The sequence below is a fragment of the Eumetopias jubatus genome, unplaced genomic scaffold (genome assembly GCF_037043125.1).
Source record: "Eumetopias jubatus isolate StellerSeaLion01/CBP00866 unplaced genomic scaffold, mEumJub1_p1.0 scaffold_9, whole genome shotgun sequence".
Classification (NCBI taxonomy): domain Eukaryota; kingdom Metazoa; phylum Chordata; class Mammalia; order Carnivora; family Otariidae; genus Eumetopias; species Eumetopias jubatus.
Window position 1 is genome coordinate 81,212,710 of NW_028274815.1, and position 22,897 is coordinate 81,235,606.

Consider the following 22,897-nt stretch of genomic DNA (forward strand, 5'->3'; position numbering starts at 1 on the left):
GAATTCTTTATCTATTCTGGCTCTCAATCCCTTCCCACATATATGATTTACAATTATTTTCTCCCATGCCACGGGTTGCCTTTTTACTCTTTTGATAATGTTCTTTGATGCACAAAGGTTTTTAATTTTGATAAAGTTCAATTCTGTTTTTTCTTTGGTGGCCTATGTTTTTGATATCCTATCTAAGAAATCATTGCTGTATGTAATGTTGTAAAGATTTACCCTGTGTTTTCATATAAGAATTTTTATAGTTTTAGCTCTTATGTTTAGGTCTTTGATCCATTTTGAGTTAAAGTTTATACATTGCGTAAGGTAATGGTCTGACTTCATTCTTTTGCAAGTGGCTATCCAGTTTTCCTAACATCTTTTATTGAAAAGACTGTCCATTCCCCATTCAGTGGTCTTGGCAAAGCTTGCTGCTTCATGCAGGAGAAAGCTGTAGGTGTAGTTAGTGTTGGTGATTTTAAACCTTGCCTGGCTAAGTTCTCCTGAAAGGATTAAGGCAGACTGGGAAGTCGTGTTCCTGGTCTTCTCTCTTCAGCTGCTGCCTGTATCTTCCCCCCAGGCTCTGCCCACTCCTTCTACCAGCTAGCTTTAGAGTCTCAGCACATTTCATAAACCTGCTTGATTTAAGGAGAAACCGTACCTACGAGTACTTTCATTTAGAAAGAGAACCAAAGAAAGCACATTCATAGCACAAGGGAATTACTGGTGAATGGGAGAATTTCAGACAATATCAGCCCCAGTCCTAGATGGTGTATGTGTATGTGTGTGTGTGTGTGTGTGTGTGTGTGTGTGTGTGGTATATGGGGGTGGATGGGTGAGTGTGTTCAGTCCTGTCAGTGAACCCTGCCTAGGAAATAGTTAGGCAGTCTCTTATTTCCATATCAGGGCAATGTGGATATCTGATTTTACAATAGCTATAAATGCATAGTTTTTCTTTCCTTTTAGTAGAGAAAATTCTAATGTTTTCCTAAGGAGCACTACTGGGAAAACTTAATAGTGTGGTAGAAAAAGAATGGAATTCGGAGTTGGAATGGTATGAGTGTAAATCCTAGCCCTCTCATTTTCTAGCCAGTAGGACCTTGGTCTTCTTACTTGGCATTTATGGATCTCAGTTTTCTCCTCTGGTAAAGGGGTTTGTTGGGAGAGTCCTTTGAAATCACAGCATGCGAAGCATCTAGTTATGGGGAGCACCATAGAAAATGGTCCATATATACATCAAAATGCCTTTTCTTTCCCAAAGGCAATACTTATTGATTACTGAAGTGATAATATGCAAAAATCAGGGAGATGTGAGCTGAGTCATGTTTGTCTTCAAGTTTGTTTTTATACTCGATTAAAAAATATTACCCTTATTTTATTTTTTATTCTTTTTTTAAAAAAAGATTTATTTATTTATTTTAGAGGTGGGCGGGCAGAAGGAGGGGGAGAGAAAGAGAATCTTGAGCAGACACACGGCTGAGTGCAGAGCCTCATGTGGGGCTCGATCTCACCACCCTGTGATCATGACTTGAGCCGAAATCAAGAGTCAATCAACCGACTGAGCCACACAGGCACCCCTTTATTTTCTGTTCTTGTAGAAAAAGAGAGATCTGAGATTGAGGGGGGCAGAAGAAATCCCAGGGTCAAGGTTTTTTAGCATGTGAGAGAGTCTCCCTGGCTGCTCTTTAGAACTCTCTTCCAGCTCTAAGATTGGGGTTCCAGCAGAGTGAGAATCACCAATGGTTGCCCTAATACCCTTTGGCAGGTATTAACACAGCCATGTTCCTGTGATTTTTATAATCTTCTGACCTAGAACTCACTGTCAACCAGGGTGGGCAGGTTATGCTGCTAAATCAAACAGCCCCCAAGTTTCAGTGGCTTAAAACCACAAAGGTTTATTTATCACACATGCAACAAGCCTACAAGCCCATGATGGTTTGGCAGACAATCAGGAACCCAGACTGAAGGAGCAGACATTATCTCAAATGTTGTTGGTTGTCATACCAGAAGGAGACATGTTCTAGAGTGTCTCGCTTGGTTATTGAAACTTTGTGTACAAGAGACACACATACATCCCATGGACTAGAAAAAGTCCTATAACTGCACCCACCCACAGTGGGGCCACGATGTGTAATTCCACCGTTTGCTCAGAGTCGGGGAACTGGACATACTCGGTGAACAGCACTAATTACCACCACCCCACCATGTGGGGATGCCACACCACACGGAGAATGTGAGTGGTGATCAAGTTATTCCCCACCCATCAGTCTTTTGAGTTATTTTCACGGACTGTCTTGCCCACGGGGAATTACCAGATCAATAATGTGAACAGGTTTGGAACTCTTGATATGTGTAGTAAGTTTGGTTTCCGGAGATATTGCCTGAATTTACGGGTTTTCCCAGAGCCTTCCTTGGCTTCTAACTTTGGTTTGACCTCTTAGTAGCTCTACAGCCTTAGGAAATGACTTCATTTCTGCATACCTAATTTTCCTCATCTAAAAATGATATAATAATAATTCCTACCTTGTAGGGTTGGAGAATAAATAAAATAACATATATAGAGCACCTAGTACAGGCCTCTTCCGGCTGGTACAATGACTCTTTTCAGGTGTGCGCCGTTTTTAGACTTGTCCTTATTTGCCTTTCTTTGACTTACAGTGAGATATGTACTTTTCAAGGTGATAGCTAGCTTTCTGCATTTCTTTGTGCCTAAAATGTTTGTTCAGCTTTTTCCTTTTTTTTTAGCCAGACATGAAATATCATATTAGATATTGGTTTTATCTATTTGAATTAATTCTTTTTACTTTCAGGTAGTAAGCTTTTGTCACTTACTTCTCTCACGTATATTTGTCACATTTTGTTCCTTCTTTAGATATAGACTGTTTAACCTTTTGCTGTTCAGTCCTTCCCTGCCCCACCCCGCCCCTCCTTATACAGCACATTCTCACGGTTTCTGTAGATTATGTAGCCAGGAACTTACTTAGCTGAGATGACTATATTTTTATGTTTTTCTGTTTTTTCCCCATGTTTTTATCAGTGTTATGCCTCCGCCCTTTCCCCAGTTCTAAGGTCTTGATAGAATTATGATACTGAGGTTAGAGTTAGGTGAACCAAAAAAAAAAAACCCCAAATTAAAAACAAACTTGCCAAGTTCATTTCCCCCGTGCAGTATTGCAAAAATATTTAAGAGATCTTACCCAAAGTTCTCCGCAGTTTTCTGAAATTTGGCTTCAGTTGATAGATGATTCCCAGAATTTAATGGGATTGGGGAAATTATTCTCAATTTCATTTAGCGTTGCTGTTATTTTGCCTTATCATTTATTATGCTTTTTTCCCTTGACTTCAGAAATGCCTCTTACTGTGATGAAATGTCCGTTGAGCTCAGGGTTTTTGAGAAGACAGAAGCTTCCCTGCCTTTCATATCGTACCCGCAAATTCTAACCTTGTCAACCTCTGGGTCCTTAGTTTGCCCTGAGCTGAGTGAATTCACCCATAACAAAATGGACGTGAAGATTCAGTGGTACAAGGTACATCTTTAAAAAATTGCTACTTTAATTAAAATGTGTCTTTACTAGCCACAGGAAAGATATAAAATACCCATTCTGAAGGCAACACATTCACTTTTATATTTCTGGTTTTTTTTTTTTTTTCAACAGTTGTTTTAAAAAGGGGCGTGGGGCGCCTGGGTGGCTCAGTTGGTTAAGCAACTGCCTTCGGCTCAGGTCATGATCCTGGAGTCCCAGGATCGAGTCCCGCATCGGGCTCCCTGCTCAGCGGGAAGTCTGCTTCTCCCTCTGACCCTCCTCCCTCTCATGCTCTCTATCTCTCATTCTCTCTCTCTCAAATAAATAAATAAAATCTTTAAAAAAAGGGGGGGCGTGATTAATATGTTCTATTCATCTGTGTGTGGCTTGGGTAAGGGTCCTCAGAGTAGAATTTTGAGAAACCAGAATTCAAAATGAATGCAGAGTAAGTGACAGCTGAAGAAAATAGCTTTTCACACTGTCATTTGTCTATAGAAATGTAGGGAAAAAAATAAATGTAGAGAAAACTACTGGTTTAGTTAACATCTGTGTACACATTTTAATGAAGCCTTTTTATTTTATTTATTTTATTTTTGTTAAAGATTTTATTTATTTATTTGAGAGAGAAAGAGAATGAGAGATAGAGAGCAAGAGAGGGAAGAGGGTCAGAGGGAGAAGCAGACTCCTTGCTGAGCAGGGAGCCCGATGCGGGACTCGATCCCGGGACTCCAGGATCATGACCTGAGCCGAAGGCAGTCGCTTAGCCAACTGAGCCACGCAGGTGCCCCTTAATGAAGCCTTTTTAAAGCACATGATAATTAACTTTCGGGCTAAAGGAGTAAATATAAACAATTTGTTTTCTTGACTGATTGAATAAATACTATCATAGATCACTTGTGTAGAGCAGGTGTGGGCAAACTATAGCTTATAACCAGTGGCCAAATTGACCTGCCACCTGCCCGACAGCCCAGGATAGTTTTCACTTTTTTAAATGGTTAAAAAAAATTAAAAGAGGGGCGCCTGGGTGGCTCAGTCTGTTGAGCGTCCGACTCTTGGTTTTGGCTCAGGTCATGAGATCGAGGTCCACGTTGGGCTCTGTGCTCAGTAGGGAGTCTGTTTGAAGTTTCTTTCCCTCTGTTCCTCTCCCCTGAGCGCACGCTTGCTCTCTCTGTCCCTCTTTCTAAAAGAAATAAATCTTTAAAAAAAATTAGGGGTGCCTGGGTGGCTCAGTCAGTTAAGCGTCTACCCTTGGCTCAGGTCATGATCCCAGGGTCCTGGGATCAAGCCCTGTGGGCTCCCTGCTCAGCAGGAAGCCTGCTGCTCCCCCTGCCTGTTCTCTCTCTCTGTCAAATAAATAAATAAATAAAATCTTAAAAAAATATTAAAAGAAGACTAGTATTTCATGATATGTGAAAAAGATATAAAATTCAAATTTCAGTGTCCATAAATACAGTTTTACTGGGGCATGGCCATGCTGTTTCTGTGGTCTCATACTGCAAGGGCCAAATTGAGTAGCTCTTTAAACTTAGCAGAGGACAGAGCCCATATGGACTGTAGGCCTGAAATATTTACTGTCTGGCCCTTAACAGGAAAAATTTGCAGACCCCTGATATAGACAGACCATAGACTGATACTGAAAAGTACAGTTAATTGTTTAAAATTTGATAGAAATGAATCCTTTAATCAAGAAAAGGTCAACCAGTTGACTGGTATTATAGCTACAAGATACATATAGGATACCAGTGCTAATCATTACTGAGCAGGTACTGTGTATAATTCTGCTCTAGATTCCCTGGCATATAACCTAACAAAGTAGGGATTGTTAATATCTCCATTTTACAGGTTAGGAAACAGAGAGACAGACATGTAAGGCACTTGCCCAAGGTCACACAGCTGGTAGATGGGGAAGCCAGAATTCCAGCACGGGAGGCCAGGCTCCACACACCACTGCCATGCAGGGAGCCCTGGGGGTTTGGGGGCCTTGGAAGAACTGGGGTGCTGAGCCCCATTTGGCTTTTTTTTCATGTTTGGGGACTCATGTTAGGGACAATAAAATCTCTCTTTTTAATTAAATATAATACTTTATGAGCCACTAGCTGACAAACTATTCCAGTTTGTCTGTGCTCCTGTTCAGAGCAAGATTCAGAGATGACTTGAGGTTATATTTGACTGTCTCAAGTTTTTGATCATGGTTTTGAAAGATAGGTTCCTGAGAACACATTGCGCTCACTGGGATATTTACTCAAATCCCATTCAACGTTTTCTGTTATTGGAGGCCTTGCTTTTGAGAGTTCTGTGGTGCAGAACCCACAGAATCTTTTGTCCATATGGAAAGTGTGCCCTTGTTCCTCACACTTAGTTTTTTCTTACACATTTTCCTCTGTCTTTACAAACTCCTAAAATTGAAAGGATTTTCAAAGTCATTACTCTAACATCATTTCTTCATTTTTCCTGAATATTACTTTCACCCTGAATATTTCTGAATATTACAGTCAACCTGATGACATACTACTACTCTTCCCTCCATGTTTCCCAAGGTGGTAATGGCTTTGTTTATCAAATAAGAGATAGTTTCTTTTTTTTCCCCGTTGTGCTTACACAGATGTGCTATAAACATTGTGGTTAAACAAATCCTACAATTTCGTTTTATCTGTTAACAAATTCCCTCTGTTAAAAAATACGGTTAGTGGTATGTCCAAAGTCCATTCGCCAAGTAAATACCAGGGCAATTCTTGGGTTGCTTATTCAACATTGATTGATAATATGGGTGATATTCATATATAGCTTTTGAGATATAAATTAGTACATAGCATAACTCTGAAAAGTATTTTCCCTTAAGGATTCTGTCCTTTTGGATCAAGACAACGAGAAGTTTCTAAGTGTGAGGGGAACCTCTCGCTTAATCATCCAGAATGTGTCTGTGGAGGATGCGGGTTATTACACTTGTGCCATGACATTCACCCATGAAGGCATGCCGTACAACGTGACTAGGAATATTGAACTACGTGTCAACAGTGAGTACTTGCCACTGAGGGATCTCCCCACCCTGCCAATAACAAGCATGCAAAGAACAAATGAGGATTCACGTAGAACTCCTTGAATGTCTTTGGTATGAAAGGAAACCAGACCTATCAACTTGCCTAAAGCATCAGGCTAATGAGACATGTGTGTGAAGCTTTGAAAGATAGAAAACGGGGTGTTTTTATGAGGAAAGGTGAATCGCTGGGTAGTTGATACGGTTCCAAGTGTGGCTAAAACACACCAGCAGTGGGGGACAAACAGTGGTTCACTGGGAAGGTCCCTTTGGAAGGCTTGCACCTCCAGGGCCAGCCATCAGAACATGGTTGTCATAACTTTATGTATAATTCTAGGATATTAAGATTTTATTGGATTTTTCAGTTAGAAGGCTATGCATTGACATAGCCAGTGGAAATTCCCCTTTCTCGGACTTCCCCAAGGCACGTGGCCCTTGAAATCAGAATTTCAAGGAGTGAGTGCTCTCATTGGCTTAAATGAGTTCTACTTGAAAATAATGTTGTGAACAGTGTTGATGAGTATTTAAAATTACTTAGCATTTACTGCCTACATGCTGGACATCAAGTTTAATGCAAGGAACAGAAAAGTGTTTGAGTCCTGGACTCTGCCCTAAAGAGTATGCTGCTTTTCTTTATTTTATATACTGAATACACATTTGGAGTTTTTTTAGGGCATTTCAGAGGGCTTTTGGAAATATATTAAGGTTAAATAATTGGTCCATGAAGGGAGAAGTTTAACTTTTTTTCCCCTCCCAGAGAAAATCCAGAGATTCAGTTTTACCACAGGGAAAATTGTGTCTCCCATGAGCTGAAATCTCTAGATTACATAGTCTTGTGAGGATTCATTCATATCAACTCCTTGTTCCCCCGCGGGGGATTCACGGGGACTTCCAGGTGACTTTCAAAGGGTTCAGAATTATCCTGGCCATGTGATACTGCACAGGAACACTAGGGGGCGACCAGCCCACATATTACCCCGGCTTGTGATCACACTTGTTTTCTCAGGACTTCTCAAAGGGTGGTCTAGCACTTGGGTGCTCACTAGACTTGCAGAATCTCAGTCTCCATCCAGACCTACTGGGTTAGAAACGGGACCACAGCAATCTGTGTTTAACACCTCCCCCCCCCACCCCGTGATGCTGATGCATCCTCAGATTTGTGAGGCACAGAGGTATTTAGCCCCTGAGGCTTTTTTTTTCCCTTGCCTCTCCATTGTCCCAGCCTCTGTGCGGCAGGCATGTGATTATGTGTGTTGGTGGGGGGGCGATTGAGAGGAGGCTCCTCGTCTTGGTCCAGAAGCCATGTGCCCCTCCACTGTGAGTGACGCTGCCTAATGCTTACTCATGTTAGGATTTCAAAATGCTCTGCAGGGAAGACGTAAGGATGGAGCGAGTGATCGTGGAGATGGGCAGCCCTTTGCCCACCCCAGCCATGCTTTTTGCTCCAATTCAGGTGCCCACTTTCTTCAAGCTGTTGAGAGACCTGCCTCTTGGGGAGCTGGGTTCCTATTCAGAGGTCCACCTCTATCTGCCTCCCAAAGCAGTTTATGTTCTCCATTAACAAGACATATTAGCCAATGGTGGGTTATGCTCTTTATCACTCAGTGTGGGATTCGCAGTATAAACAGGTGGTTCCCAAATTCCTGTGTCTTTATTTATGTTTTTGAAGTGACTCTGTAGTATTCTGTGGCAGGCACTCGGGGACGCAGGAATGGAGAAGAGGGGGAGATTTTAGGGCAAATAGACGTTGGGATAAAGCCTATCTTGTGGGAATTGTGAACATTACTATTAAGAATTCATTCAGGAAGCTGGGGAGGGGAATGGTTAATTATTTATCACAGAGCAAAGAACATCTGTTAGTGGAATGTGTATTTTAACTGTGGTCTCTTCCAGTAATATCTCTTCTGGGAAAGGCATTGGCCAAAGATGCTCAATTTTGTGGAGAGCCTGTTTCCTTTGCCAGACAAAGGTCGAATCTTACAATGGCTGGCCATACTGTAGAGGATAACTTTGTTAATTAGCTAAACAATGGAACTTGAGTCTCAGCTTGAAATGATGGCTTCCCTAATTGAATCTCTTTTCCTCATATCCTTCTCAGAAAAAGAAGAGGAGACAATTCCTGTAATTATCTCCCCCCACCAGACCATATTAGCTTCACTGGGTAAGGCCTACAAGGACTGTGTCATGCACAGGGATACCTGCAGTTCCAAAGCCCTGGGGTCCCCTGTCCCTGGGGTGTGCAGTGTGCCTGGGTGGGACCCTGGAACCCCGGCGTGAGAGGCAGAAACATCTTTCCTTTTGTTAGATGTTAGAAATGGCATTGTGTGAAAATAGGTATACTTTGTTCCATGAACACCTGCCCTGCAAAAATCTAAATGTAAAAATCCCAGTGTTCTGGTGGCAGTTATCAACCGTGTGAGAGGATTAACAGCATGATTCCCTTGTGTGGCCAGTACCTGCAGTATGTTTTAAATAAGTCTCTCTACCAAAACTTGGCTGATGCATAGCATTTCCCTAAGAGTCCATTTGTAACGTGAGGCTGACCCTGTCATGGCTGGCCCCACAGAGATGGTCTCTTGTTGCCGAAATGGCTGCTCGGCGGGTCAAGGTGGATGATGAGAGTGGCTGACAGGGTTTTGCATTTTTCACCCCATTTGTGGCTGTGGCTTGGGCTGTCCTGGCCAGTGCCCACTTCCCTGTTACTGTCACCGTGTCTCACGGGATGCCACTCAGTGCCAACACCGACCCCGTAGGGGTCCTTCTGTAGAAGGAAAAGCTGCTCAGGGCGTCAGTGTGGCTCACTGAAGGTCAAAAGCCACACTGGAGTCAGGGTGGGCTTCGGACAGGCCTTGTGTGTCCGTGAAGCCTGTGCCATTTTGGTGTTTGTTTCCCTATAATGGTTTTGTAGGCCTCATCTTCCCTCCGTCCCTCCCTCCGTCCCTTCCTTCCCATCCATACATCCAGCTCTCCTCTGTTCTGTGCTGGGCTTATATTTAAATTTTAGTTGGTGGCCATAGAGAAGGGGGACTTTTGTGCAGACGCTGGGATTGCTGCCTCACACAGGCTGCCTTGGCCCTTGGAACAACCACCTGGAAACCTGAGGAAGTGGAGACCAGGGTGGGTGCTGCCTGGGATTCCGGTACCCTGGCTCCCTGGCGTTCCCCAGCCGAGTAGAGCTGTTTCCCACCCCGTTGCCTTGAAGGCATTCATGTGCATGGCAGAATCACATGAGGCCAGATTTAATGGGTTGCTTTTGGCCAAGAAATCTTAAGGTTGTAAGAGGCGGTGAGGGAGGGAGAAGAGCCTGAAGGGGGGCCATACATTAAAAGACCCACCACATGGAGGCATATCGCCCATGAGGAAGAAACAAATGGGAAGGATTTGTTCATTTTTTTTTCTTTCCTCCCCTTTGGTGATTTAAAAAAATATATAACTTCTAGTGACTGAGGGGGAGGACCCAGTATCATCACACCAAACAATTGCAGAAGATACCATGCATATAAAATTCAGTGGCTTTTTTTAAAGAGTTAATCCCAAAAGAGCATGATGTGCGACTGGGGGGTTCCTGGGGGACACACGAGGGCTGAGACCAGCGATGGGCAAAGAGAAAGAATCCAAATGTTCATGTGACTTTTTGAGGTACTTAGAATAAAGTGTGGGAGAAGGCATCCACGAGTTCAGAAGGCCTTGTAGGAGCTGAGGGGCCTTGGGGAAGCCATGTGCCCTCAGGGTTTTCATCTCTCACGAAGACCAGTTGAGGGAACTGGAGACGGTTGATAAATACTGGTGTTCTATGTGAATGGAATCATTTGAGGGAACTGAGTTTCCTTCTGAGGTAAGAATTGGCTGGCGAGGGGTGTTTGAGAAGGTGGGGAAGGGTCCACCACTTGGATTTGCTGGTGGACACAGGGGCTGGCGTGACCCCTTTTCCCTGGCTGGGTTCTGACGTTTGATGTGCGGTGTCTTGCCCTGCACAGGATCAAGATTGACAATCCCATGTAAGGTGTTTCTGGGAGCCGGGACACAGTCGACCACCATGCTCTGGTGGATGGCCAACAACACCAGAATAGAGAATGCCTACCAGGGAGGCCGTGTGACCGAGGGGCAGCGCCAGTAAGTGGGTGAAGATGGTGAAGATCTTTGTCAGCTGAGAAGCATCTTATGGGACTTCCGAGGGCTTTGCTCTTCCTTTTAGAGACAATGTCATACCAGACCTATTCGTATGACACGCACACTCCATTAAAAATAATTTTTTTAATTGTAAACTGTTGGATTTTTAGAATTTTATTTTATTTTTTTAAAGATTGATTTATTCATTTTAGAGAGAGAGAGAAAGAGAGCACGAGCCAGGAGAGGGGTGGAGGAAGAGGGAGAGAGAATCTCCAGCAGACTCTATGCTGAGCACAGAGCCCAACGCAGGGCTCCATCCCACGACCCTGAGATCATAACCCGAGCTGAAATCAAGAGTCAGACACTTAACTGACTGAGCCACCCAGATGCCGCAGATTTTTAGGATTTTTAAAATTGAGTTTTGCTAAGTCTTACCAGTTGTTCTTGAGAATCAAACTTCCTGTAGGAGCTGGGCTACAGTCAACTACTTGGCATTGATGTTGCATTTTCTAGCTGTTTCCTTAAACATTTGTTTCTTGACTTTTGAAGTTTAAAAAAAAAAATACTTTGGAGTTCATACATTTCCATGCTGCACCCTGCACCTGGGTGTCAAACATTTTCGCACACCCTTCAAAAGAGTCTGAAAGCCACAGATATCTGAGGGTGGCCACAGGCGCTAAGGAAGGTTAATGTTAAAGGAAGAACTCTGTTCTCATAAGCATTCATCTCTGGAAAATGTTTTCTCACCCCAAAAGTAGAACAGTCAGACCTTGTAAATGTGAGCCATTTGTATTTGAGGAAAGGAGACCATTCGATGTTCCAAATTATCAAGGATTTTTAAAATTCAAGTTCCAGTACAATGAATTAGCCTCAACTTCTGCTTGCCAGTTTTTGTCTTTTTTCAAAGACCTATCAAAAAAGTCTTTCTGGATGCACTGTAGTGGGTCAAAATTATATGTGGTTAGCACAACTGCTTGCTTGCAAAGTCCTTGTTGGGAAAAGCTTGGCATCACTCACATGCCCCATGTCAGCTTACTCATACTATCTGCACGCTTAAAGGAGACTAACTTCCCAAGGATTAAAAAAAAAAAAAAAAAGTTCTAGCAGATCCGCATCAGTGATATTTGTATTCATGCTTCTAGGTAGCAGGGAAACGTCTTCAGAGTATGATCATATTATAAATGGTGGCAATGCTGGCTAGAACATTCCCTGGCCTGGCCTGTCTGCCGCCCTCGGCCCTGAGCTTGAGTTCCCAGAATGACAGCCGGCTATGGAGATGAGAGGCGGAAACACGGTGGAGGCCAGGGTTCCTGGAAAATCCCTCCTCCTCAGTGTGCAAATGATTTATTGGCCTTACAGTCAAGTATCTCCAAGGCAGACATTTCTATTCCTACTACTGACTCTTTGTTCATCAATGGCCTTAAAAAAATGAATTTTTCCATTATCCAAACGAAACTGGCTCCTGTTAAGTTCTCCTTGTGACAAGCATCCTGTTACAGGGACCAACATCTTCAGTGTCACTCCCACCTTCAGCCTAGAAATTCTCCCAGATAGGGAACCGATATCCTGGCAAGTGCTCCTGACTTTATGAATCCTGAGACCAATTTAAGCACAGCTGATCCTTCTCATTGAGAACGTTTGGGCGTCTCCGTCATAAAGATGGGCTTGCATTTGATACATCAGGTTTAAGTGAATGTTTTCTCACTCAGGGAATACTCAGAGAACAATGAGAACTACATTGAAGTGCCACTGGTTTTTGATCCAGTCATAAGAGAGGATTTGAACACGGATTTTAAATGCCTTGTCCGTAACACACTGAGTTTTCAGACGCTCCGTACCACGGTCAAAGAAGGTATGTATTTGGGGAACATTCCAGGGGAAAGCAGCATGGCCAGTGTTCTGTGGATGCCGGGCAAAGCTACTAGGTCTCCAGATGATTGCTTAGGGAGTCCTCCGTTTCCTGTTAGTGGAGCACCCACAGCAGAGCTCTCATTTTTTATGATTTGTTTTTTTGTCGGGTGGGAGCTGGCTTTGGGAGATTATGTTCAAGGAAAAATTTAAGTAGCAAGCTGACTTTTGGAAAAAAAGATAAGATGGTTCTGCGATAAACTTAAAAAAACCCTGTGTCCTCGCGTGGTTCTGCCCCCGGATCCGCAGGACTAGCTGTTTTCTCCTGACACCTCGAGGAGGGTGGGGCGGTCTTTAGCCCGAAATTGAGGAACTTCCTTCTCCGAGAGCTGGGCACTGGCAGATCTGCAGGGCTCAGGGCAGCTTTAGGGTTGAAGTCATCAGTACCCAGGAAATAAAGCACAAGACTGTAGTCAAATCAACCCAGTGCCCATTTAAGAAGAAAAGAGAAACCCATGCTATCATTTGGACCAAACTGATTTCTTCCCAGCGTTTAAGCGCGGAGCGGGGGAGTGAAAGACAGGTAACGCAGAGAAAAAGACAGGTAACGCAGAGATCGTTGACAGCCAGAGGGGACAAGGCAGAAGCCAAAGTGATCTCCAGCTGCAGTCTTCTTATGCCTTCTGGGCAGTCTGTAGCAATCCAACAAATTGCTCCACATTCTCTGTGTTTGCTGGGAAGGCAGCTGCAGACGTACTTGTAATTGAAAAGCTGAGGATTTGGTTAAGCCTCGGGGCAGAGCATGACACACAACTTTTCTCCAGTTGTGGTCTGAGCACCGCCAGCATTGCCCACTTGGGCCACTAGTTGAAAACACAGAGCCCTGGGCTCACCCCAGATCTACCCAAATTCTTCTAAGGTAATTTGGCAGGCTCCTTTCCTATACAAGTTTGAGAACCACTGTCCTAGGACATATATGCAAAGGCTGGTGCTTTAGGTCATTCCCATGAAAGAGTCAGTAGTTGTCCAGACTTGGAAAGGAAGGGTCCCACAGGAAGCAGAGCCCTCTTCTGGGGTTCAGATTGTGACCCAAAGGAACCTGTGGTTTGTCTGGGCCCGGAGCTGGGAACCCTTAAACATTTCTATAACATGAGCTGTCTCCCGGCATGTCCTTTGCTGGGTTGGCCGTGACTCATGGCCGAGGGCACAGCTAAAAGCCTGTCCCCAGCATGGAGAGGTACGTCCAGATGGCTGCTCAGCAAATTAAAGCTTGACCCATTTCTAAGCCTTGTGGGATGTTAAGGTAGAAGAATCATCTGGAGAAATAGTCTGAGATTGAGTTGATTCCCGGAGGCCCAGATGATGATAAATAGTAGTTTTAAAATGTGGAACTTTGGCCTCATCATCAGTGAGTCCCCGAACACTCATGTTCTTGTGTCTGCTTGTTACGTCTTTATTCATACTCTCCACATTCTCGTGACACACAGATGCCAAGGAGTAGAATATAAAATAGCAGGGTCCAAGCAATAATCTTGACCCCTAAAGCTCCTTTATTCAAGTTGGTTTTCTTGTCCTGTGTCAGTCTCTGTCATCCTCCTGACACTCATGCTCTTCGGAAGAGGACACGCTGGACCTTGGCCACGTCCCAGTTGGCTGGTTGAGATTTGAACAGATAATGTCTTATTGCACGCTCTTCAACAGGTGGAGCAGAGACCCTTGCCACCTCGCCCCACTCTGTGCTCTTTCTCTCTGATGGCTGTTCATTCTACCTGGCTTGTTCCCTAATACCGCAGATGTCCTTCTCAAATATCCTTGATCTGATGCAAGGGGCATGCTTTCTGAAAAGTCAGTGCATAATTATTGGAAAAAATGAACTCCAGTTCCTGTCTTCTCTATAAACACGCACTGCACTGTCCTGCTTGGCAGTGAGAGAATGTTCCTTCCACCCATGATGTGACTCTGTTCTTCCTACAGCTACCACATTCTCCTGGGGGACCATGCTGGCCCCCCTCTCCCTGGTCTGCTTGGTTTTGGTGGGAATATGGATGCACAGACGGTGTAAACACAGAACTGGAAAAGCACATGGTTTGATCACGTTAAAGACTGGCCATTAAGATTTTCAATCTTACTCAAGTGAAATAAAGACAATAAAACGATTAAGAGACAAACGATATCCTTTTTTATGGACCTGACTTGGCCTTTGTGAGGATTCTGCTCTTCCTCAGTTGGTTTAACGAGCTGCTGTGTTTATGGTAAAGGACTGAAGTATGAATGTGATGTTTATTCTGAAACCAAGTGACAGTAGCAAGCGTGCATGTGGGTGGGAGAGTAGCTCTTGGACACTTGTGACCTATTTAGAAGAGTGAGGTGGAGTCGAAAACATCTAAAGAGTTTTATAGTTCATTCATTCATCATTTAACAAAAATGTATTAAAAAGCTATGTTGGCCCTGCTCCGTGGAAGGTGTTAATAGATACAAAAAGAAGATGTCGGTTGCCTTTTGGGGAAGATGGAATTTCATTTTGAGACTAGAAATAGGGATTCCGAAATGCGAAAGAAGGAGCAGCAGCAAAAATTGGTGAATTTTTTTCAAAGGGAAGTGCCAAAAAATAGCAATTAAAATAAAGTAGACTGTGAGAAAGATACATGTTAGGACATTTTAGTGACCTGAGAAATAGACTCAGCTTTATAACAAAGCTTCTGAAAATAAGGAGGATGGCAAGGTATTGGGATAACTGCATATACATTGGAAAAAAATAATCAGAACCTCTTTTATATCATATATCCATTCCCCTCTCCCCCCCCAATCCCTTCAAGTTAACTTAATAAATTCAATTTTAAAAAACGAGATTGCAGAACAATTAGCATGACTCACTCCTTCACTTGAGTTCAAGTCTTTGTTCAAGTGAACTTCCCAGAGGCACTTCTGAATGGCACTTCTTTCCATCCCTTCTCTTTTTCTCCCTCTGCTTTGTGTTGTTATAGATCTTATCACCACCAGACCTTCCATTACATATGTACTTGTTTATTTTCAGTTTTCCCCATGGGAATGGCACGAGGACAGAGATGTTATTTTGGTCATGGCTGTATCCCTAATACCTGGAGTCATGCCTGCCACCTACGGAACGTTTAATACACGTTTGTGGAATAGATGAAAATAGGAGGGATTTTCTTGCATTCACTACCAATAAAAGAATCGCCAGAGCACAAGTGGACAGGCTTGATTATATTACAATTCCTGCATGACAAAAGAATAAAAGCAGAACATAAAGGAAATTATGTCAGGCGAGCTCAAGGAATTAATATTGACAGCATATAGAGTTACTCAGGCCTTAAAGAAAGGCATCCTACCCCTCATGGATGGGGGAACGTGAATAGGGAATTTGTGGAAGAAACACACACAAGGGGACCATGGAAAAATGATCTGTTTCAGTAATAGAGATATAAATTAAAACAATATTGAGATACCCAGGCCCTCACACGCTATCCAGTTTTAAAAGGCCACATCAAGGTCATTTCCAGATGATAACTCCCACATCCTGTAATCCCATTTATAACTTGGTACTGGGAAGCAGAAAGGCAATTTGTATCAAGCCAGGGGGGTGCTGGGTGCAGCTTGCTCCTTGCAAGAGCCAAGGGTGGCATCTCTTCCCAGCTCTGTTCAGTGATGTCATGTTAGAAGCTTAAAATCCACCGTCGTGGGGGTATTGACACCATAGAAACTGGCAAATACCACAGGCCTCCTTCCCCAGCACACTACTACCTGGTCCTAGAGATGCCCGGGAACGCTGCTCCTGGGAATTCATCTTAGACTAATTCAACAACAAAAGATAAATAGATGTATGAAGTATTTCAGCGAAACCTATTACCAGATGATGAACAATTATGCGTCATTTGTAAGCTGTAATTAACAAGAAGGCAAGACTGAAATAATTGTAACGTTAAGGAAAAACCGAATAGCGTTTATGCAATTTATATGGTTAAGACAATATTAAAATGCATTGGCAGCTAAAAAAAAGGCGGAAAAACTCAAGGGTTTTGAAGACAGACTTCTCGGGTTCAATTCACTCTCTACCACGTGGTGCCTCTGATCCTAGTCGAGGCCTTTAGCCAGGCTGTCAGTCTTCTGATCTGAAGATAGGACTAAGAACAGCAATTATCCTAGAGTGCTATATTTGGTTATCAAAAACATAGGAACAAAATAGTTGTACTGTTTAGGCCACAGGTGGACTACAGCCTTCTGGCCAAATGCAGCCTGCCCTTTGTTTCTGTAAATTAAGTTTTGTGAGCACACAGTTGTTTTGTTCATGGATCACCTAAGGCTCCTTTTGCTCTCTGACGGTGGCGGCATCGTGCCAAAAAGTCTGAACTGTTTGCTGTCTGGCGCTGTACAGAGAAAGTGCGCTGACCACTGGTTTAGACCAAGGACATTTACAGGCAGTTTTCGAGCCTGACTTTTGTGTTTCCCTGCCCGTTCTCTTCTCTTTCCTTCCTTGCCTGTAAGCACGGAAGGAAGGAGAAGGAAATGAGAAGGAGCAGGCAAGGGACTTTTGGCCTCGAATTCGGAACTTTGACCGTGAACAAAGTGGACACAAGGTTTGAGATGCAAGCAGAGGGCTGCTCTGGGTGCTTCTGCCTGTTCTGGATGCTCAGGCTGGGGCGCCATGCAGCTCTCGTTCTCTTCCTTCCTGGGTCCCCTGTTCCAGAGCTCCCTGGAGTTCCCCACCCTCAGGTTCTGGTAGGTCCAGCTGTGACCCAGAAAAGAAGCTGACTGCAGCCAGAAGAGAGCTGCCAACAAGTTTGGAGATCCCCACCTTGCCTGCACAGTCTATGCACTTCCTCCAACCACCATGCACGAGGGAGGGGGGCGTCTTGCTCTTAGAAAGAACAGGAGACAACCAGGGAATTTTGGACACCAGATTTACTATAATAGCGAGGTGTAAGTATGATATTGGGATTGTGTTACATTTTGAAAGAAGAGTGGTTGTATTTCTGACTTCCAGAAATAGTTATGGATGATAGTTGAGATTTGCGTCAGAATGGTCCAGTACTGGGGGGCGGGGGGAGTATGGATGAAATGCGATTGACTTCCCAGGTGTTGTTAACACCAGTGGTGGGTGCATGGCGGCTCCTTATACAATCCTGTCTCTTTTTGCGTATGTCTAGAAATTTCCATAATACAGACGAAAAAACCAACAGTATAGAAATAACCAAATACCCACTAGACAGGAGAATGAGTCCATAAACTGAGGTGTAATAGCACAGTGGAATTTTCTATAGTGGTGAAAATGAATAAAATATAGCTATACACAGCAAAATGGATGAACCTCAGAAATATATTATTAAGTAAAAAATAAGTCCCCGCGGGGCGCCTGGGTGGCTCAGTCTGTTGAGAGGCTGCCTTTGGCTTGGGTCATGATCACAGGGTCCTGAGATCGAGCCCCACATCGGGCTCCCTGCTCTGCGGGAGTCTGCTTCTCCCCCCTACTCTCCCTCTGTTCTCTCTGTCTCTCTCAAATAAATAAATAAATAAATAAGTCCCAGAAACATCTATTTATAGCACGATCGCTTTTTAGTGAAGTGAAAGTGAGAAACAACTAAAACTAAAATCTCTCTCTGCATCCATGCATACATACATATCTTTATATGTATTTATATTTAAGAACACATATGTGATAAAAGTATATTTTAACTATATTTGGAGATGTATGTATCTGCAGTTACCAGGCCCTATATGATTTTAAAGGTTTACAATTGTCTGTGTTTTAAAAAAGCAAGAGGATGAGCAACCCAAGGTTCGGGAGGGTGAACACATCGGGTGATGGGTGGGGGACCCGGGCGGGGATGAGTTAGAAAGATGTCAGTTTCATCAAGTTCTAGATCTCCCACTGAGTCATGGATTATTACTGTTTATTATCAAACAGATTAAGAAACAGGTCACTCATGGACCAGTGAAGAGTGTGTGTCTTGAACTAAGGCTTCTGCTTAATTCTGAGTCCAAACTAAACAAACAAAAGAAATGTGTTTTTCTTGATGTCTTCATCTATTTTATGCTCATTCCTCTGGTCAAACTTCCTGAAATGGAATTTTCTCACCTCCCCCTACAAAATCAGGGGGATAGTGCAGTAACCAGCATTGGACAGCCTCACACTTCCAGGCTCTACCTGTAGGGAAGCAAGCCCTATGTCGCCAAATACCACTTCCCCAAGAACTGACTGAGGATGGCAGTGGACACCAGGACCAGGCACCAACAATAATTTATGCACTAAAGTTAAATTTGATGTCTCCAGGATTTCCTGTGCTAGGGGGATGTGTAGGGGCTTTACGGAGCGGGTAGGATCGTATATCTACCGTAGGACCTTCCAGGGACAGGAGCACCCCCGGCACCTGCACGGGGTCTCACTACCGGGTAGATACTGCAGAAATGTCTGCTGGTTGAACAGAGAAATCGTGTGTTACTGGGGTTTTTCCAGCACTCGCCAGCCTGTGTGAACAAATGTGATCCCACCAGCATGACTCTTCCGAGTTTCCCAGCTCCTGCCCCGGCTCCCAAATTCTCACTGGTTATTTCCACGACTCCTGCCAATAGCTCACTTGGACACTATAAATGGGCCTCGTGTTTCGTGGTTGTTTTCCTGTTCTTGTCCCCACCCGTGGGCATCTGCCAACCATGTCGTCTCTCGAGGGCTCCTCGTTGCTGTGTTTGGCCTCCCGCAGTGTCCCAGGGTGTCCAGAGGATGAGCAGGGCAGTTGCCACGGTGGGCGGCAGCCTCTGTCTGCGGCTGTACCAGAAACCTCCCTGAGCATTTGCAGAAGCTCCCCCTTCATGGCTCACGTGGCCGGCCAGACAACCACAGTGGTGCTGGGGGGCCTGCAGCCCGTCTCCCACAGGGCTCAGCCATGGAGGATGCCCTCCTCCTCCCTGGCGTGCCTGCAGAAACCACTTCCTCCTTCTTGTTTGGATGAAGCAAAGCAAAACAAAGTCTCCTGCCAACAAACTTCCAGAGGGGCTGCCCTGGTTCTTCAGAAACAGCCTATCTGCAGTTGCCAGGCCCCCGAGGGAAGGCCCAGGAGTAAGCCACATGGGGCCAGGAGCAGCTCAGCCAGCTGCAAGGACCGAGGCAGGGAAAGCTTTAGATGAGGGAGAAAAAAAAGCAAGAATGAAGAGGAAACCAACATGCAACCATTTACAATGCGCAAGATTTTATATGTTCTACCCGATTTAATCAAAAAAATCGGCAAGGCAAATCCTGTAACCCACATTTCGGAGGTGAGGACACGGCGGCTCAGTTTCAATATTACATCATTGCGTGGCTTAGATGGGCAGCCACGGAGGCTTTCCTAACATTGACTCCCAGGACTCAGCACAGCTGGGGAACAACGGACCCCATGCCATGCTGAGTCCTTTGTAAGCATACAGAAAGAGGGAGCAGAGCAAGTATTCGCTTTCCTGGGGGCAACCTGGCCATCGAGAAGAGCTGAGATCCAGGTGTCCCGTTCTTCTCCAAACTCACCGAAGCTACATCTGGAATCTGTGAGGGGACAAGAGTGACTCTAGTTGTCACTCGGGAAGTGACGCAGGGAAGGAAGCACCAGGCATGGGACCCAAGTGTCCCTCTTCCCTACAGCATTTCCCAGGTTTTGGTTCTCTTGTCCTGTGGGACTCCAACCAGCCTGTGTCCACACGGTGGGGCTGAGCAGCCCACCCACACAGTCCCGCGTGACCTTTTGGACGCTGCTTGTCCAGGAAATAGAAGTGAACTTTCTCTGATCTTTCTGGCCTGATGGTGGGCAATGTAGATTTAGCCCCCAGAAGGTTCAGAAATGATTAGGAACGTATGTGAATTAAATTTCCTGTCCCAAATTACTGTTTTAAAATGTAGGTTTTATTATTATTATTATTATCTTAATTGACTGATTTATTGTAGCGGGGAGGGGTAGAGGGAGAGGGGGGGAATCTCAGGCAGACTCTGCTCTGAGCATGGAGCCCGACGCAGGGCTTGATTCCACAACTCTGAGATCAGGACCTAAGCCAAAACTAAGAGTCGGATGCTTAAGCAACTGAGCCACCCAGGCGCTCCTAAAATATCGGTTTTATTATTATTCAGGTATGGTGAGGCCAACAGATTTGGAAATGGTTGTCATTGAAGAGATGGTTTGTTGCAGATCCCAGAAGAAGGGGACACCCCATGCCACGCAGAGCCGCGTGGGGAAGTACCAGGCTGGATCAGGAGGCAGAGGGGGTGAGGGCAAAGCATGGCCTTCATTGCTGTTTCTGTGGAAGATGGACAAGACAGGGGGAGCAGGCTTCGGATTGGCTAGTTTGACTAACTTCATTGAATAATTTTTCACTGGTGCCTGGCTTAGGGCAGGTGGGTGGTGGCCCCGAGTGTGAGAGAGACTGATAAAAGGAGGTGCTTGGGGTGCGGATCTGTATTGGTTGGTTTGCATTTGAAAAGTGTGCTCCAGGAATTGGCTAGCCTGGGGAGGGCCAGCAAAGCCTGGGTGTCAGAAACTCGTGGTTAGCACACTTATTTCCAGCTTCACGTGACGGCTCACCGGCAGTTCTGCGAGGAAATAAATGGCCAAAAGTAAAGAGCCAACCAAGTAGATATGCTCCCGATTTTATTTTATTTTTTGCAAGAATATCGAATATCCGTTATTAAGCACAGCCAAGCCAGAAAAACAGTCATGTTAAACCAGGCAAGCATTAGCAGTAAAAGGTCGTAAAACAATTTTCCGTAGCCCGATTTTGACTTTCAATTCTTTTTTCACTATCAAGTTCCTAAGGAGACATCAAAAGTTCAAAGATTAAATTTGTGCTTGTAAAGTTGAGGGTAAAGAAACCAAACCTCAAAAACGTTGAGATTGCGGTCTGAGTTTTGTCCTCCCTGATCCTGCCCTGCTGGGTCTCAGCAGGAAGCTTCCTCTGTCCAGGGAGAGGGGCTTGCCAGCCTGGGCGGTCTGGTCTGTCTTCTGCAGGAAGGGTGTGGCTCCTGGGCCTTGCACATCGCACTGGCTTCTCACATGTCCCCTTTAAAAAGTCCCAGGTGTTAATACAATATTGGCACAGCCCTGACTCCACTCACACTGAATTTTAGGATAAGCTGTCCCCTGGCCTCTGGAGCAGATTTCGCAGGCCACTGTTGCTCCCACCTGGCACCGGGTGTCCGGGTGACCACAGCAGCCCCAGGGGTGCTGGGGAGAAAGGCAGACAAGTGCTGGTGCAGGCCGCTGGTTCTCGGAGTGTGGACCCCAGCCCGGCAGCATCGGTATCCCAGGGAACTCCCTGGAAATGACAGAGGAGAGGCTTGGGGCGGTGCCCTGGGGTGATGGTGAGGCATGCTGTGGTTTATCTAGGATCTTTGACCCAAGAATGTTGACTCTGTTGAGCCAACTACCCCCACAGGCCTTAGTCACAGCACCACAGTGACCTTATCTGGAAAATTCCACCTCTGCATCTTCTCTCAGCAACTGAATCCCTGATATTTTCTTGAGTAATGAATGTATATGTCTCCAGGGGGAGCCCCTCTCCCAGTCGCCGCGTCTTTCTTGGTGCCTTTCTTCCCCACCCGGTTCCCCACTCAGAACTTCTTATGGAGTCTTTCCTGGCGAGTCCTGGGTTTCAAGCCCGGCCTAGTGACAGAGCTTTCCTGGTGTGTTGTCAGCAGGCGCGTGCAGGCCTGGGCCAGAGCACCAGTGACCATGACCTCCTGCTGTGGAACTTTCTAGGCCTCTGCACCTTTCCCAAGGGCAGGCGTCTCTCCCAGCCCCACTTCAGCTGCAGAATCACCCTCAGCAGATTGCAGACCCTGCCTGTGCTCCTGGCCGGGGTGGGGGGGTCCCCTGAGGATGATCCTCCCACCACGTGCAACTCAGTTCTTGGTTTTCCCTCAGCTTTTGAATGATCAAGACCTTTTGTAGCATTTCTGCCACATAAATAAGTTTCTGAGGGGGAGGGATAGGCTCCGAGCGTGTGTGCCGCAGCTAAGTGGGAGGGTCCCAGCCTTGGCCGCATACTGGGATCATGTGGAGGGACTGAAGCAAAGTGGCAGACGTCGGGCCCTGCCTCCACGGATTCTGCTGGAAGTGGTCGGGGTGCTGGCAGTCCCCATGTCCTGCAGATGGTTCCTGGGGTGGCCTCTTTCATCTTCTAGTGCCTGTGGGTCTAGTCAAAGCCTCTAACTTCCTCTGCCTTCCAGACCAGGATTCATCCATTCATGCATTCATCCTGGCACATTTTTCTAGATTTTTCTCTCATTTGGCTCTTCTACGTGAGAGCTATGAAATCCGTAAGTTTGGGTTTGCCAGAGGCCCCTGCTCACCTTTTCTCTCAAGCTGGATAATCCCACTATATGCTATCGGTTCAACATCTACCCCAGGCCAGATGCAATACC

At 45.1% G+C, this 22,897-nt stretch overlaps 1 protein-coding gene across 3 annotated transcripts in view; it reads left to right on the plus strand.

Annotated features, from left to right (window-relative positions):
• The window catches only part of IL1R2 (interleukin 1 receptor type 2), a 64,841-nt gene that overhangs the window by 18,720 nt on the left and 23,224 nt on the right, over window positions 1–22,897 (plus strand). Inside the window, exons 5-10 of one of the 3 annotated variants that reach the window (XM_028103966.2) lie at window positions 3,332–3,512; window positions 6,349–6,523; window positions 8,642–8,704; window positions 10,521–10,656; window positions 12,363–12,505; window positions 14,476–14,669. In XM_028103966.2, coding sequence (XP_027959767.1) covers window positions 3,332–3,512; window positions 6,349–6,523; window positions 8,642–8,704; window positions 10,521–10,656; window positions 12,363–12,505; window positions 14,476–14,615 — 838 coding nt within the window. In that variant the 3' untranslated portion in view covers window positions 14,616–14,669. Of the gene's footprint in view, window positions 1–3,331; window positions 3,513–6,348; window positions 6,524–8,641; window positions 8,705–10,520; window positions 10,661–12,362; window positions 12,506–14,475; window positions 14,670–22,897 lie in introns of those variants that run through there. The other 2 variants (XM_028103963.2, XM_088026600.1) reach the window with 2 other exon arrangements.